The sequence below is a fragment of the Periplaneta americana genome, chromosome 2 (genome assembly GCF_040183065.1).
Source record: "Periplaneta americana isolate PAMFEO1 chromosome 2, P.americana_PAMFEO1_priV1, whole genome shotgun sequence".
Taxonomy (NCBI): Eukaryota; Metazoa; Arthropoda; class Insecta; order Blattodea; family Blattidae; genus Periplaneta; species Periplaneta americana.
This window is the reverse complement of record NC_091118.1, coordinates 188,762,297-188,780,380: the sequence shown is the minus strand read 5'-3', so window position 1 is coordinate 188,780,380 and position 18,084 is coordinate 188,762,297. Positions and strand designations below refer to the sequence as shown.

The 18,084-nt window shown below is 35.5% G+C and overlaps 1 protein-coding gene across 1 annotated transcript in view; it reads left to right on the top strand.

The window, feature by feature from the left end:
• LOC138694953 (solute carrier organic anion transporter family member 74D-like) overlaps nucleotides 1–18,084 on the top strand; it is a 65,676-nt gene that overhangs the window by 27,313 nt on the left and 20,279 nt on the right. The window contains exons 4-9 of the mRNA XM_069819174.1: nucleotides 3,049–3,288; nucleotides 5,029–5,226; nucleotides 6,425–6,565; nucleotides 9,072–9,218; nucleotides 12,191–12,355; nucleotides 17,563–17,758. Of these exons, the coding sequence (XP_069675275.1) occupies nucleotides 3,049–3,288; nucleotides 5,029–5,226; nucleotides 6,425–6,565; nucleotides 9,072–9,218; nucleotides 12,191–12,355; nucleotides 17,563–17,758 (1,087 nt within the window). The remainder of the gene's footprint in view (nucleotides 1–3,048; nucleotides 3,289–5,028; nucleotides 5,227–6,424; nucleotides 6,566–9,071; nucleotides 9,219–12,190; nucleotides 12,356–17,562; nucleotides 17,759–18,084) is intronic.

Here is an 18,084-nt window from a genome sequence, read left to right as displayed (position 1 = left end):
AATGCGTGAATGAAAATCTAAATTATGGTCAGTATTTTTTTAATAGTACATTATGCAACGAGCCTATAATGGTAGTAATTAAGACGCGAGTATGTTTATGAAACTCGCTTGCGCTCGTTTCATAATTTTCATACGAGCGTCTTAATTACCATTGTTTATTGTTATGTGAGAGAGTGCAATAGCCTACCTCATAAATTGTGAGATGTGCGCAGACGCAAAAGCATTGATTTTTTTTCCGGGAAACGAATGTCGATGACCTTGATATAATCTAGAGAGTAAGATAAAAATTAATCTTGATATAACCTTGAAATTGAATTCGACATTGAAAAACGGGATGACAAATTGAATTTATTTGAATATTATTTACAATTAACGCTAATTATTATACTGTAGTAACAGAACATAACCTTCTGCGACAGTATTGGATTTCCAGCCTCCGTGACGTTTCCCTAGTTGTCTTTCGATTGCATATCCGAGAATAATCGAAAACCTAAACTTTAATGAATAGGCGTACTTTAATGACATGCATTAAAGGACTGCTACCAGGTGTATAATTACTACATTTCGGCATGGTCGAGCATAAATATTATTTATCCATCCCTTAAATGATTATTCCGACTTTTAGTACATTTGATACAAGTGAGAGAACCACTAAAATAAGGGCCAATATATTTTAACAATAATATTACGTTTAACTGACAATATTCGTAAATAAGAACATTAATAATAAAGTTATTACAATAAAAGTGTTGCTATTTGATGTAAATCTATATAGATCTGATCACTTAAACCAGCGGTCATCAGCACAGTGCACTCTCGAGGTAGTGTGTCTTACCCGCGGATAAGGGATGCGCTAGGGTGCATACGTGGCTGCTGGCGGGTATGCTTTTTCCCTCTCCCTTCTGCACGACGGTGTATATTCCGATACACTCCTTACCCGTTACCCATTTCAGCGAGTGCTGACTACCACTGACTTAAACTGTACTAACAAGAGATGTACTTGACTTCGAACGTTCAGAACCGCACAAAAATACACTTTTAATATAAATCACCCATCACAAAAGCAAAGGTGTGAGTCATTCCCATGCAAACTGCGCGTTTTTGTGATGAGCAATTTATGAGCGTGTTTCGTCCTGTTCTGAGCGTTCAAGGTCAAGTACATCCCTTGTTAGTACATGGTAACCCATATAAATCGTTACTATTATAATGAGTTACATTTTCTCTTTGGGAGTTAGAGAGAATTGATAACTCATTATAATGGTAACGATTTATGTAACTCGCATTTTATTAAGACATTGCGATATTAAGACGACACTTGAGCTATGACAGAATGAGAAGAAGCGGTAAGTAAAAATACCGGTTCTCAGAAAAAAAACAAAAAAAAAACAAAAAAAAAAAAAAAAAAACTTCATCATAGCGTAACTGATTCCCAAACTATCAGGGACATCATTTTATTTTTACTTCAATTTTTACTGTACCTGCATTTCCAAATGTACTCGTAGTACGGCACTTAACAGCATTATTTAAACAAGAGTTTTGTTTTAATGTTTGTAGGTATGAAGGACGATGATGGAAACTGGAATATTACAATATAACTGAATGTGAACAACAGTTATTTTTCGCAATTTCCTGATTATATCATTACGGAATATTTTCGTAGAAATGTCAGTAATCTGGTAGATAAATTTAGAGCAACAGAGTGCACAGAAAGGAAGAAAAATGTAAGATTGCCAACAAAGGTGACAGAAGATGCTGTAGAAGATACTAGAGAAAGGATGCAGGGAAGTCCTTAAGTCAGTCAAGAAGTTAGCTATAGAAATTTGGGTTTCTTACGTAAGTGCTCACAAAATTCTCAGGAATAAATTAGGTTAGTAATATGCTGGATAAAATAGACATTACATAATGAATATAACCGCCTGAAGAATTGAGTTTGTGGAAAAAAAATGTTACTATTCTACTGTTTTTTTTTTTTTTAAATACCGTAAAAGTAATGATCAAACTGAAAATCATAATACTGTATTTCCCTGTAACATAAATGGATACATTACTTTTGTGCGAGATCGTGCGTATTTGCTTGGTTTCCGCAAAAAAACCAATCCGCGGAAAGTCTAAAATTCCACATTCAGTATTCCCAACCTAACACACATAACAATTTCCCTCTTCTTACCGCTTAAGTGGCATATTGATTTTACTGCTTTAGGCTTTTAACATATTATTTTTAGAGACGTTCAATATAGTAATAATTATAAATTGGAAACTTACCACTGCAATTTCACCTAAATTGCACTGTTAATTATTGTTTTTAAATATTTGCAAAAATTAAGTAAACTCTACAACTCCACTAAAATTACTGCATTCGATTAAGGAAGGGGTGAAAAAATCAACAAGATTCCAGATGCCGATGTTATTACTGCAATATGTTATATAAACAATATTGTTAAAATATTAAAATGAAAAATAAATCATTACATAACCTTACCGTTTGTTTTAAGTTCGAATTTATAGACTGGGGGGGGGGGGAAGACAGACGTATATCACGGCCTGCTGGAGTACAGTAAACACAGAAAACATTTTAAAGCAACAATGTTGAAGATAGATATTTTTGTTTTCCAAATTTGCAGTCATTGAACAGAAACCAAGATGGAGATTTCATTGCAACTAATTATAAATTCCTCTTTCAGGTATGTAATAAGCGATCTTCGCACAAAATAATGTACGATACACGAGCGGTATGTTGTCTTTCAATTCTCGGAAATTAAAAAAGCTCAACTACGTTTCGCTTTTTCAAACTTTTCCTCGAATTTGAAAACTTCAACATACCGCTCTTGTAACGCATATTACTATTCTCTCCTCCTATAGCTAGTAAAATTAATTTTTTTACATATTTCACTAGCAACTCCAAACTCCTGTAATGGAAGGGGGGTAACAGTGTTTCCGAGTATACTCAGGTTAATGTTAAAAATGCTGGTAAAATGAAGTGATGTCCCTGTATTACGAAACCCTTATTCAAGTAACATTCATTAACAGATTGGCCCGGCTTGTCCGCAGGTCTGATAGCGTCAGCTTGGGATATCGGTGGTCTGAGCTCCTCTCTGCTGCTGTCCTACTTGGGGGGCAGAGGCCACAAGACCCGGTGGGTCGCTTGCGGATGTCTGCTGGTCGGGTTGTCGTGCTTCATGAGGCTCGTGCCCCATCTCATATTCGGACCCGGACAAGACGCTCTCGAGCTGACCCACGAGTATGCGGGGCCGTACGTCATCACCACCATCAACGACAGTGTCATCAATGGTAAAACTGTTTTCAAGGAGTTTATTTATATACTTAACAACCTTGAATTTCAAGTAGACTGCTCTCATATAATTTCGCCAGAATGTAGTGCATCAACAACCGAAAGATTAAGAAGTTAATGGTCATGAACATTAATATCTATAAACTTACAAATGGCTTTTAAGGAACCCGCAGGTTCATTACCGCCCTCACATAAGCCCGCCATCGATCCCTATCCTGTGCACGATTAATCCAGTCTCTATCATCATATCCCACCTCCCTCAAATCCATTTTAATATTATCCTCCCATCTACTCTCGGCCTCCCTAAAGGTCTTTTTCCCTCCGGTCTTCCAACTAACACACTATATGCATTTCTGGATTCGCCCATACATGCTACATGCCCTGCCCATCTCAAATGTCTGGATTTAATATTCCTAATTATGTCAGATGAAGAATACGATGCGTCCAGTTTTGCGTTGTGTAACTTTCTCCACTCTCCTGTAACTTCATCCCTCTTAGCCTTAAATATTTTCTAAGAACCTTATTCTCAAACACCCTTAATCTCTGTTCCTCTCTCAAAGTGAGAGTCCAAGTTTCACAGCCAGGCAGAAAAACCGGTAATATAACTATTTTATAAATTCTAACTTTCAGATTTTTTGACAGCAGACTAGATGACAAAAGTTTCTCAACAGAATAAAACAGACATTTCCCATATTTATGCTGAGTTTAATTTCCTCCCAAGTGTCATTTATATTTGTTACTGTTGCTCCAAGGTATTTGAATTTTTCTACCTCTTCGATGGATAAATCTCTAATTTTTATATTTACATTTCGTACAATATTCTGGTCACGAGACATAATCATATAGCCTACTTTGTCTTTTCGGGATTCACTTCCAAACCTATCGCTTCACTTGATTCAAGTAAAATTCTCGTGTTTTCCCTAATCGTTTGTGAATTTTCTCCTAACATATTCACGTCATCCGCATAGACAAGAAGCTGATGTAACCAGTTCAATTCCAAACCCTCTCTGTTATCCTGAACTTTCCTACTTTAATAATGTCATTGAAAAGTCTGTGTTGTCATTGTTGCGATGTTGGCTAGAAACAGTGATTTGGAACCTGTAAGTTTTTTTTTTTTTTTTAATTTCAAACATGGTAGAAATAATATACACCCTAAAATACAAGCCTATGTTACTTTTCTTCACGCCCACCTTTTAGTAAGAGCGGCGGAAGAATATAGCGTATTTCTTTGAGTAAACCGAATTGGAATGATGAAAAACCACAGACAGAAAGAATAACACAATAAATGAATTTAATATTGTTCCGTCAATGACTTAACATGTTATACATAAGGTATAAAACCTTTATACTACATATTTAATTGTTAGTATTAATGTTTTCGTCGCTTTTACTTGCGACATCATCAGATACCATATTTTTTATATTCATAATATAATAACTTCTGTTTTTGTATACCATGAATGTATATTATGAATGTAAAAAATATGGTATCTGATGATGTCGCAAGTAAAATCGACGAAAACGTTAATACCAACAATTAAATATGCAGTATAAAGATTTTATACCTTATGTATAACATGTTAAGTCATTGACAGAAAAAAAAAAACATTAAATTTATTTATTTTATTTCAAAGACTTATCTGAAAAACCTCTTAAAAATGAACTGCAGACAGAAAGTAGTTATAAAAAGAGTTTTAAAACTATTCGGTTTGTCTGACAGTTCGCCTCTCTCATTGCAGAGGACTCCAGAGCCTTCGTGTGCAGAAGCGAGTACCAGGACGAGGAAGACTGCTCCGTCGGCAGCTTCTCGTCCATCCCGTCCGCCATATTCATCGTCTCGTTCTTCATCCTCGGAATCGGCACCTCCATGTACTACACGCTGGGGATCTCCTATCTGGACGACAACGTGCGCAAGAACAAGACTCCATTTCTACTGGGTAACAGCTATGGTTCTTACTTCTTCCAAATCTCATTTTTCTCCTGATTTTTGCAGCTCAAACTGAATGGCAGTAAATATTTGTAAATATAATTAGTACGTAATGTTAATTTCAATGCACTGTTACACCAACGACGAACTTTGGCCTTGTGGTTATCAAAGAAGACCTTGGGAATAGCATTTTCAGGTTTTGATTTCGTTTTCCCTGTCATAATTTCACCACTCAGCTCTAAAATGTCGTTGTGTTAGAGACTTTCTTACAATCCCATTTGGTTACATTCTCTGCTCTGAATTTATAACAGAAAATTCCGGGCCTATCATAAGAGAAGTAATTAATGAAGGGCTTGCAATATATTTTCTCTTTACATAAAGAGACATTCAGAAATTAGTTCCAGTTCACAATACATTTTTCACTACAGTTCACTCAAAGTGCATCGCTCGTGTCTATTATTTATCATTTTAATATTGCAGACTCGCGACTACATATCAAATGAGTGGTAGCACAGGTCTGTAGCTAGTCTCGACGCCGAGATATTACTAGGAGAGACTGTACGGCACGGTTAATTTTACATCCAGGATCGCGTCCTCACGCCCGTAGCGATGGGAGGTACCATCATTGGGCGTAGTTCATGGCCTAACTACTAATAACTACAAACATAGAATAAAATTTTACACTAATATTGTAGTTCATTGTTTGTCGAATCACCGACACTGTGCTGTCTTCGAAACCGGCGTATGGGAGCGCGCTAGCCGATAACACAAGTTGCCGTTTTCCGGACGGAGATAAATTGTTCACCCAGCAGTAGAAGGTATCAAGTGAAATTACACTTATTCTTGAATCTTACCGAATATTTACAAGACTATTGATTCAGAAGATTATTCATTATTTTGGAAATGTAATTTTTAATGCATACAGTATCCAAACTTACAAGCAGTAAAAGCTTTGATTTATTTACTTAACAATAAATTCATGCATGAGTAGACCCTAAATCAGTAATTCCGTAGTATTGTCGACTGATGGAATTCGTTGCCGAGAGTCTCGTCCGGATTTTAAATCCGTAGATCCAGAATATAATGGTGAGAATGGTAAAGCAGGTCGGTGTACAGAGAACTGTGATGTGAGGGTAATATTTCTTGGAAAACTAGACTGTAATTCTATTATATAGAAATAAAAAGAACCAATTTTTGGGCTTTTTCAGCGATATGGCAATGCATACGAATGCTCGGACCCACCATCGGATATTTGTACGGATCGTATGCTCTGCAAGTATACGTAGACACGACGGTGCATCCGACAATAACGAGTGAAGATCCCAGATGGATCGGCGCGTGGTGGCACGGTAAGTATATGAAGTTTCAAAAGTCAAGTCACTTTTGAAATTTCGTTGGAAAATAATAAAACCAAAGTTTAATTTATAAAACAATGAAATTTATTTCTATGCAAAATTACTAATCTAAAATTAAAAAAATTACTGAAGAATATTTTTATTATACCTATAAAACCAATTTCTCTCATTTGTATATATAATTATAATAATTTATATTAGATATTCTTTTCAATTATGTTTATTACTTTTTCTTTGTTGTACTTCTACTTTGATCATCATGTGATAAAAACCTCACTTCCAGGCTTTCTTCAGTATTCAGACGAAATTTCTGTCTAATTTCTTGGACTTTCTAAGTAATTTATCGCTTCTACTGGGTGTTCGTTTCAAAGTGTGTCATGACGTCACTGTTGTTGGGTCACCGATTTGAAGCGAGTTTCAGCTTATATGTCAGAGAAGTTGCCTATTATTTAAGGCGTTCTTCAATCTGAACTTGAGAACGTGTACGGTATAACTTGAACGTCGTAGCAACAGATGGTGGTCTGTACGGTGTGTGTGCTATCATAACCTCTTTCGAACTGTGTTTTGCGCCGGCAAGTCGTACGCAGGGTATTTGTTATCATCGGTTGCGTACGGTAACATTCCACAACACAAATCAAATGCTCCGTGTCCATGTTGACCGTCGAAGTTAATGTCAACAAATACGTAAGTAATCGTCTTAACCCTCTCCCCATATCCCGACAGTACGTATTTCCAAACAGTTCACATTCCTGCCACTACCGGCGTTACCGTAAGTATCGGTACGTACTCTTCAGAATGAACGCCGTACTTGCGAGGCAACTTCTCTGCCTCACAGGTTATATATCTCTGCGGAAGTGTAGGAAGATTGAATTCTCTAGGCTCATCGGCTAGCCACATGACGGCATATAGCGAACCATGACACACTTTGAACTGAACACCCAGTAATGCAATGGCGGCGAAGAAAAATTTATTTTAAGTAAACCTAATCCCACAGCATGGAATTTTCAGGGTTTATACCTATATGATGACTGTTGAAGTCAGGAAAATTCTGGCTGATGCGAATTCCAAAAGAGTTTCGAACTATATTTTCCACGTCTGAATTTGACTGACTTTCTGGACTTATAAAACGATCGCAGCATTATAATATTTTATATATTTTGGACTACTAACCGTTTTTTCTGCCACGGAACTGGTAACTCCAAATTTACTAACAAGGTTACGGAATAAGAGAAATAGCCTACATCAATTACAGGTACATAACTTCATCACGCAACATATCTTTATATAGAACTACGTGTGGATGGTGTGAGAAGTTAAACACGGAAATCAAAGGGAATACAAAGATAACAAAGGGAATAGAAGGAGAACAAGATAAATGTACAAAGAGAACAATGGGAAAACAAGGGTAATGCAAGAATAACAAAAAATACGAGGAGAACAAGGCAAGGTAAGGAGAACAAGGGCAAGATAAAGAAAACATACAGAACAAGGGGAATACAAGAAGAACGAAAAGAGAAGGAAAACAAGGTGAAAAGAAGTAGAACGAGAAGACAGGGCGAACAGGAGAAAAAGAAGGATAACAAGGATAATACAAGGAGAACGAAGGTAAGACAAGTAGAACAAGGAGAGGGCAAGGGAAAAATGGGGAGACAAGGTGACCAAGGTAATAATACGGTAATAATGGGTATTCAAGAAGATGAAGGAGGATTTTTAATTGAATTATTTACGGCACTGTATCAACGCCTCAGGTTATTTAGCATCTGAATGAAACGAAGGTGATAATGCCGGTAAAATGAGTCCGGGGTCCAGCACCGATAGTTACCCAGTATTTGCTCATATTGGGTTCAGGGAAAATCACATTTTTTTACTTGGTTATTTAACGACGCTGTATCAACTTACTTACTTACTTACAAATGGCTTTTAAGGAACCCGAAGGTTCATTGCCGCCCTCACATAAGCCCGCCAGCGGTCCCTATCCTGTGCAAGATTAATCCAGTCTCTATCATCATACCCCACCTCCCTCAAATCCATTTTAATATTATCCTCCCATCTACGTCTCGGCCTCCCTAAAGGTCTTTTTCCCTCCGGTCTCCCAACTAACACTCTATATGCATTTCTGGATTCGCCCATACGTGCTACATGCCCTGCCCATCTCAAACGTCTCGACTACGTATCAACTACTGGATTATTTAGCGTCAATGGAATTGGTGATAGAAAGATTGTATTTGACGAAATGAGCCTCTTCGAAAAGAATTTTGAATAATCGCCGCTGTATATAGGCCTACCATACAATATTAGACACTTTGACTTGTGGACATTTCTATATATTGGATATTTTTTGATTTAACGTTTTAGTTGTGGATATTTTTGTAGTGAACTTTCTGTATTTTGAACTTTGTGCTGTGGACGTATTGACCTGGAATGAAAATTTTGCTCTCCGAGGTAATGCCGTAGTTGTTTGAATGAAAGTGATTTTAATGACATCACTTGTCCGTTCTAGCTTGGGGCCCATTCGGGGTGATGTGTTTGATACTGGCTCTAGTGCTCGCCATGTTCCCGAAGAAGCTTCCACGAGCGGCACAGAGGACGATGGCTGCGGCCGCAGCGGGGGAGACAACCCAGAAGAGCACCGCTCGATCCTTTGCAGGTGAGTTAAACGAAATATTGGTTCATACTTTTGAAAACATTAAGGACATTGAGCTGATTCTGTTATAGATATAAAACTACAACAAGTGTATACAATTCAGAATAGGCCTACTGGACTAAGGAATATGTAGCCTGTATTGATAAATAACGTTTAAGTGTCAATCAAAAGAAGCTTGACAGTTCGTAAGCAGACAGAAACTCTGACTGTTTGGAAAGGAGAAGTTAAATTGATATTTAATACAGATATTACGCAACTCTGAGAGATAACCTTGGATATATTTTTACAAAGAACTCTTCATTCCTAATTCTTTCCGTACCGTATGTTATTTAATGTGAATGTTCCTCTTTTTAGACCTTCTACATTATACAGGGCTTTCTTTTCAAAACTTCCCACTCTAAATAACTCGTTATTTAATACGTCAATTTAGATATTGAGGGGGAAGTCTGAAACCAGGCTTAACCCTTGAATTGGCAGTTCATTTCTCACACTAGTTTATTAAACCGTGTCGGACTGTAAAGAAAACAACTATGGCAATGTCCATATTTTATATGTTGTGCAATATTATAGTACTGTGAAATTTTAATTTTCCTACAGTTTTTTTCTATTGCTCTATTAAAATTATAGCACATAGCCTATTAACCTGTTGTAGCATATAGGATACATTACCAATTTAAGGGTAAATTGCATTTTAGATGTAACCCCCATCCTCCAGTCTCCCGCACTTTGAAATTTCAAATGGCACCCCTACATTTTTAAACTTAAATATGAAAGAGCATTCAATTGTTTATACACCTCATTCATTTGTTTTCGCATCTTTTGTTTTCTATCGTAGCCTGGCAACCTGTATTTTTGTTATAATCAGTTTATTGTAGGATGAAAACACAGCTTATTTTGTGTAGTTTTCTAAATTTAATCAATAAGGATGATTTATGTTCTCTATTGAAGGGTATACACCATTTTAAAATAAATTAGTACACAAACACATCTATTACATGAAATGCTCAATATGATTTTGTAGCTTTATTCTCTTCAGCTCTAATGAATAATACAAACAATCCAGGTTTGCCAGGCGACGATAGAAAACAGAAAATGTAAAAACAAATGATTGAGGTGTATAAACAATTGAGTGCTCTTTCATATTTAAGTATAAAATATAGGGATGCCATTTGAAATTTCAAAGTGGGGTGGATGGGGGTGGGGGTGAAATCTAAAATGCAATTAAACTTGGTTTCAGACTTCCCCCTCAATATTTAACGTGATAACTTGAGCTATATGTAATCATAATTTTCCTTACTGCGTGTACTTAAAAATATTGTATTCATTGTATGCTTTGTATTGCACTATTTTATTACTACTACTAGCCGTACCCGTGCGCTCCGCTGCACCCGTTAGAAATAAATATAAAGTAATTATATAATTAAAATAGGTCATTTGATCCAGGGAACATTCGTGTTTGATAGAAGGATAAATCGTTTATTATGTTACTTAATTTAAATTGAATTAAAAAATTAAAATGCGATCATTTTGATCCAGAGACCACTCATTTGGTCATAAAAATTAGTTTAGGAAATACAGGAAACGAATATACAGAATAGCCTATCAAGTTTTCTGTGCATAAGAATCTATTTTAATCTTACCTGTCCTCGATTCACTCAGACGTTACTCTGATAACATTATAGCATTATGTCCATCTAGAGAAACTACACTTTCCAATGGTGAATTAATAATTAATTATACAAATCGGTTAATTTAACTTCCGATATTCCTTCATAGAAACGCAGAAACATTAACTGTAGGCTATCTTTCATAGCTTTCGATTGTGGCTGTCAAAGGCCCCTTATAGACGAAGTCATTTGTTTTTTAATTCATTACACGGCCTTAGATGGCAGTTATTTTAATTTTTAAACTCATTTATCTCACTAAATATCAGTCCTATCAAAATTTTTCAAAGAATAAAACTTATCGCAAATTATTTTTAAAGAAACGTGTGTTATGTAACATTTTTCACAAAAATCAATAATAAGCGAGATATTTCGATTTATTTAATTCAGGCCCCCTTATAACTCCCCTTTTAAATAATGTATTTTGAATGCCATATAGCCTAAAATCTAAGTTACAACGAACTTAATTTATATTCCAATTTTCATCGAAATCCGTTCAGCCATTATCGCGTGAAAAGGTAACAAACATACAGACAGACAGACAGACAGACATACAAACAAAAATTTCAAAAAAGCGATTTTCGGTTTCAGGGTGGTTAATTATATATGTTGGGATCAATTATTTTTGGAAAATCGAAAATTACCAGAAAAATTTCGGCTACAGATTTATTATTAGTATAGATTAGTATTATTATTATTATTATTATTATTATTATTATTATTATTACTATTCTTATTTTTTATAATTATCATTATTATTATTATTATTATTATTATTATTATTATTATTATTATTATTATTATTATTATCAAAAATTGTCTTTTTTTATACTTTGTATGTCTAATTTATTTTGACCTGCTGTTCACATTTTATTATGCTTTTTTCTTTCTTTCTGTATGTTATATATTATGTCTGATTTCTACTTACTTGTTCTTTACATTTTATTATTATTATTTATTCAGTTTTGTGTGTAAAATTGTAGTGTACGTTGTAAATTTGTAGTGTTTTTTGTAACACAATTTTACTCCAGGTTGAGTGTTAGAGAAGGCCGTATGGCCTTAACTCTGCCAGGTTAAATAAATTATTATTATTATTATTATTATTATTATTATTATTATTATTATTGTTATTTAAATTGGCATGTGTTTTGTTTCAATTGAATTAAATTTAAATAATTATTTATTTAGACTGGAAAGTTTTGAAATGAAAGCCCTGTATATGAAAGAAACATGTAATAACAAAAAGGTTACAAAGAAGCAATTATTGTTGTCGCTAATAAAATGAACGACATGCAATTAATTCTGTTGCAGATTTCAAGATGGTGCTGACCAGGCTAGCTAAGAACAAGGTCCTGCTCTTCAACTCCTTCAGTTCTGTGTTCTTCATGTTCGGATTCATTGGCTATTGGACTTTCATGCCCAAATATATGGAGACTCAATTCCGACAGTCTGCCTCCAAATCCAGTCTAATCACAGGTACTCAAGCCGAGTCGCAATATATATTAAGGTTCATCAGTTTTATACAAATCTCTTACACGGGCCCTGAGAGTTTGGGGCAATTGTGCCTGAGTCATCAGCTGAGGCCTATAGTAAAGCCTATCTTGCTGGTAGACGACGATATCAAATGAGTCCATTGCATACCAGAATAATAACGGTTGTCGATTCCAATAAATAACCTAACCTAACATTCTCATGTTATACAGGGTGTTAAAAAAGTATCAATATTTTAGGAGGTGCTAGTATGCATCAAAACGAGGAAAAAATGTATAATAAACATGGGTCCTACAACACATACTTTCTGAGATCTGAACACTTGTTCATAGGAGGTGCTCAATGTGACGTCCATTCATGGCAATGCATTCCTCTGCCCTTCGTGGTAAGGAATAAAAGCCCATTCATAATGAAAATTAAACATAACCGTAACATAAACAAAGAAGTTTGCGCCCAGGCTACCAAATGGGATCATTCACAATGATTCACATAAGCATTGACATAAACATTACCGTAAGACGTTAACATGAAAGTTTGCAAACTCCAAACTTTCATGCTTATGCTTACGTGATTAGCAAACAGAACACAATCGTGGAGCGCTGAAGTATACGACAGAATATGAGGAATAAGCGTCGTTGTTATGTTTCCATGGTTACCAACTATGTTTGCTGTTATGTTTATGTTCCCATCGTGAATGATGTTATGACTTCTTGATTTTACCGTAACGTTTATATTCCTAAGTTAACGCTTACGTTATGTTTAATTTTCATTGTGAATGAGCCTTAACGCACTCTTTGAAATTGCCCTGGTTGTTCTTGATAATCAAAGGTCTAGGGGATTTAGATTTGAGGAACGAGCAGGCCAAAGTGTGGGGCCTCCCTTTACAATCCAGCGGTCTTGAAATGTCAGCGTCAGGTGTTCACGCTCATTGCGGAAAAAATGTGCTGGTGTGCCATCATGCATGAACCACATCTGTAGTCTTTGCTGACATGGCACATACTCCAGCAAGGTAGGCAATACGTTAATTAGAAAGTCCTGATGACGAGCCCCAGTTAATCTCTGTGGTAGCACGTATGGCGCTTAATCTATCGCCAAGAACGCCTGTCCGTACGTTGATTGACAATCGGTGCTGATGCCTTGTTTCTTCAAGTGCAAGGGAATTTTCATCAGCCTACACATGCTGATTACGAAAATTCACAACACCATCTCTACTGAACCCCGCTCATATCCGCAACCAAACTTTTCTTTTCACTATTCCTTGCGACGTATCAGTTTTCCATGCCAGGGGTGTCAACTATGGTATGATTATCTAGTGGCCTGCTGTATTGTAAGGCAGAAAAATGCATTGCCATAAATGGACGTCACATTGAGCACCTCCTATGAACAAGTGTTCAGATCTCAGAAAGTATGTGTTGTAGGACCCATGTTTATTAGACATTTTTTTCTTGTTTTGTTGCATACTATCACCTCCTAAAATATTGGACACTTTTTAACACCTGTATACAATCTTAGAAAACATTTTTGTCGCACAGATACTTTATAAATCCTAGAAAGGAGGCAGTGAGCATGATCAGAGAACGAGAGACTGGTTCACAAGGTAACGACTAGTTGAGGTGATGAAATTAGTTTTGTTTCGTTGTACGTCTGGTCATGCGCACTGCCTCCTTTCTGGGACTTATAAAGTATCTGTGTGACAAAACTTTTTTCTAAGACTGTACATAAACATAACACACAATGTAACAAAATGGAAACAAAACTGAATTCACTTAGTCCATTGCAACAAATACTAAACGTGGAATATTTACAGAATATATGGGAGCATGAAATGTATGAAATATAAATTATAAATCAACAATTACAAAGAAATATATATACTAATGAAACGTCATTGTAAGACAGAAAAAACAGATAGCCTGTGTTGTTGTTGTTTAGTCAACTGTCCGAAGAGAGGTTTGAACCCCACAAGTAATACTAACATGGCTTCGCTTATGAGGCAACTAGGCCAGGAGATAATGGGGTAGGGTTGTCAGTTCCTTCCCCCCTCCATTGCATACATCTCCGATTAGCTACATATTACACTAATCAGACTTCACATGTGTAAAACAGGTATGAACAAGTTAAAAGTGTCATTTAAAATTAGAAGTCCTAACGGAGTCGAATAAGGTCAAGGTGCCACTCATCCGATTTCTCAGTAAATCAGAAGTCTTGTACTGGTTTCGTGAGTAGCTGGACGGCGGCTGTGCTGAGAGAAATGTCTCAAAACATGGTGGAAAACCCGAAATTCCTCTTAAGAATAGCTGCAGTTAACCCTAAAATTTCGCACCTTTTTATTTATTTATATGTTCACTTATTTAAATATATGTTTCTGTATTTACGTCCTTACGTATTTATTTTTTTAATTATTAAGCTCCTTCTATCTGTTCCTGGATACCCTACCCTATCTGTTATTTCAATTTATTTCGGAATATGTATTATATATATTTCGCGTGTTAAATATTACGGTACCTTGTTGACTAGTTTCAGCGCTTCCAAGACGTTAAGTCCATTGAAACCATGTCCATATGACTTATGTCCTCTAATATTTTTGTCCACTTTCATTTATGTCCACATTTTATGTGCGTCCATTTTTTGGGTCCCTGACTATTATGTCCACTTTTATTTAAGTCCACTTTCATTTATGTCCACTTTTATTTAAGTCCACTTTCTTGTCAATTCCTTTTGTACCACTGGAAGATGTTCAGACTGTTTTTGATAGCCTTATAGATAACTAGTGGCTTGTGCAGCAAATGCTGCTGCAAACTAAGTTAGTTAGACGTTCAAATAAAAATTTTCAGATTTATTTTCAATGAAGAATACTTGTCTTTTTGATAGCTATTTGCTTACATAATAATGAAACATACTCCCTCTGAATGGATTTTTTTAGGCCAAATACTTTTTCTTGAACCTATCCAACTTCAGTTTTTGAGTTTCAACGCGAAAACGCAAGTATCAATGTCAGGACAATAACAGTAGCTATTTCAGGTCATTGTGGATTGTAGGTGAAAGTTAAAAAAAAATGTCAGGTTTGCTAAGCTTTCGAACAATAGCATTTTCGTATAGCTGCTGCATGTAGAACTTGGAATGTAAAGCGTAAAATCATTTTATCCTACTAAGAGATCTTGCTGAAATGATCTGGAGACTACAAAATTTTCTGGGCCTCTTATTTTATCAGTAAGTAATACCTTTTGATCTTTCCTTAGGAACTGTAATTTTTGCACTCTCTCGAGCCAATACTGAAGACAATGACACATATCAATATCTACACTACATCGCCATTAAGTATATGGAAAAAGACTCAACCCCACTGGGTTAATAAGTATAAAAATATTTGATTTTTAATAACAATATTATTATCTTACTTAAGTTTTGTAGTTATATATAGCAGCCACTCAGTAAATTATAGAAATGAAGATCTAAATTAAGATATTCTCTACATTTACTTACATAACCTCAAAACGTTTCACTTTCATGTCATCAATATAGCATCAATATTATGTACAATTAATGAAAAATAGACGCATCATGATATTAACTATAATAATATTTAATTTCTAATGGTAACAATGTCATCAAACTACCCAAGTTTCGTAGATTTTAATATCCAATACACAGCTGTACTCAGAAAATTACACACTGCAGAATCAGTTTTTTAATAACAAATTGAATTGAGCTCTAAATATGTCGGCAATCCTGCAGGTCATGGCCTTCGCGTAATAGCCTATTGTTTATTGTAGTGTGTGTTTTGTTCTGAAATTCAATCAAGTCGGCCGTGATTCAATAAAATTAGTTCTCAAAACTGACAACAGATGGATTTTGGAAAATAGGAAAATTCTGTAGGAAAATTGACATTTCACTGAAAACCACTACTTTTCCGAAAAACTTTGGGTTCCAAGCTTCAAAATGAGGGGCCATTTATTAAAATCCGTTAAGCCGTTTTCCCGTAATTTCCATTACCAGTTCAAATTATATATATAGAAGATATTACGCCTGATATAATGGATTTAGCATTGTACATGGAAAGAACTTACATACGAGGAACAATGCCACCTAGATTGGCCCTGAAATATGGAACACTTATAATCAGGTTCTGGCAGGACAGCATCGAACAACTAACGTAGTCGAGAGCTGGCACAACCGCTTTCAGAAACATCGTCACACTTCACTCGTCGGTCTGGAAAATTATGGAATTTATCAAGAAAGACCAAAGGAATAATGAAATTATAATAGCTAATCCAATTCTTTGGCGGGAATTTGAATGTGCGACTCCCTATTAAAAGATCGTACCTACAAAATTTAAGTCGAGTAGAAGAGATTGTTCGGATTACAACCACTACAACGAAAAAGGACACATTAGAACTTATCATCTGAAGCTGTGTGAAGATGAACAGGCAGAAGAGATTTAGTAGGGAATTGAAGTCAATTTGTAGATGGACATAATATATTGTACAGTCATGTAGTGGGCGTAAAAATGTGGACATAACATTTGTGCAATTGGACTAAAATAAAGTGGACATATACTTCATTGGACATATATTTATGGACATAGTGTAATGGACTTTTATGTAATGGACATAATAAAATGAACATTAAAATTGTGGACATTATAAAAAGGACCTGACGTCTGTGTTTCGTTTCAGCCTGTTATTGGTCATCTTCAGAACTGGTTGGTGCTGGTCTTGGCGCCTTTTATTTACATTTCCTGGAGCCAAGACCAGTGCAAAAAAGTTCTGAAGATGACCAATAACAGGCTGAATCTTGTTAACCAGGTACTGTAATACTTAACACGCGAAAAATATATAATACATATTCCGAAGTGAAATAGTGTTAAAGGTTGTGTACTCAAGGTGTATATTTTAATTTATCTTATATGAGTGGATATATTTTATATCACACTTTCCTAATTACATATTTATTTATATGTTTAGTTTTATATTTTTCTCTATATTTACTTTTTAATTTATTCCTTCAGCTGTAGACTACATTTATTCATTAGTTTGTATATTTACGAGTATATAATATTATTCATACATTCATTTGTAGATTAATTTTCTTATTTATAATTTTGTATTCATATTTTATGTGCATATTTACTTATTTACTTATTTATTTATTTATTTATTTATTTATTTATTTATTTATTTATTTACTTCTAGGTTCAGTAGGTCTCATCTGTTCAGCGCTGGGAATTATGGCTTCCGGCGCTGTCATATCCAAGTTCAAACCCAGGCCCCGCTACTTGGCAGCTTGGAACGTCGTTGTCGAGTCCCTGGATGTCATGGGCCATTTCTCTTACGGTTTCCTTAGCTGTGCCATAGACGACCTTCATGGTGAGATGAAGCCCGACCATAGGTCCGTATACATAGATATTACTGACAAGTTTTAGTAGTACGAGGTAGTATTAATAGTATGTAGGTAGTAGTACTGTTTGCCTACTATATTCGTATGTGTTATAAAACGGCCAATTTTGATTGCCAGTTGGAGCTGATGTCGACACTACGAGTTACTCTAGAATATTATGCCATTAGGAAAGTCCAGGATAACAGAGAGAATTTGGAATTGAACGGGTTACATCAGCTGCGTGTCTATGCGGATGACGTGGATATGTTAGGAGAAAATCCACAAACTACGATTAGGGGAAACACGGAAATTTTACTTGAAGCAAGTAAAGAAATAGG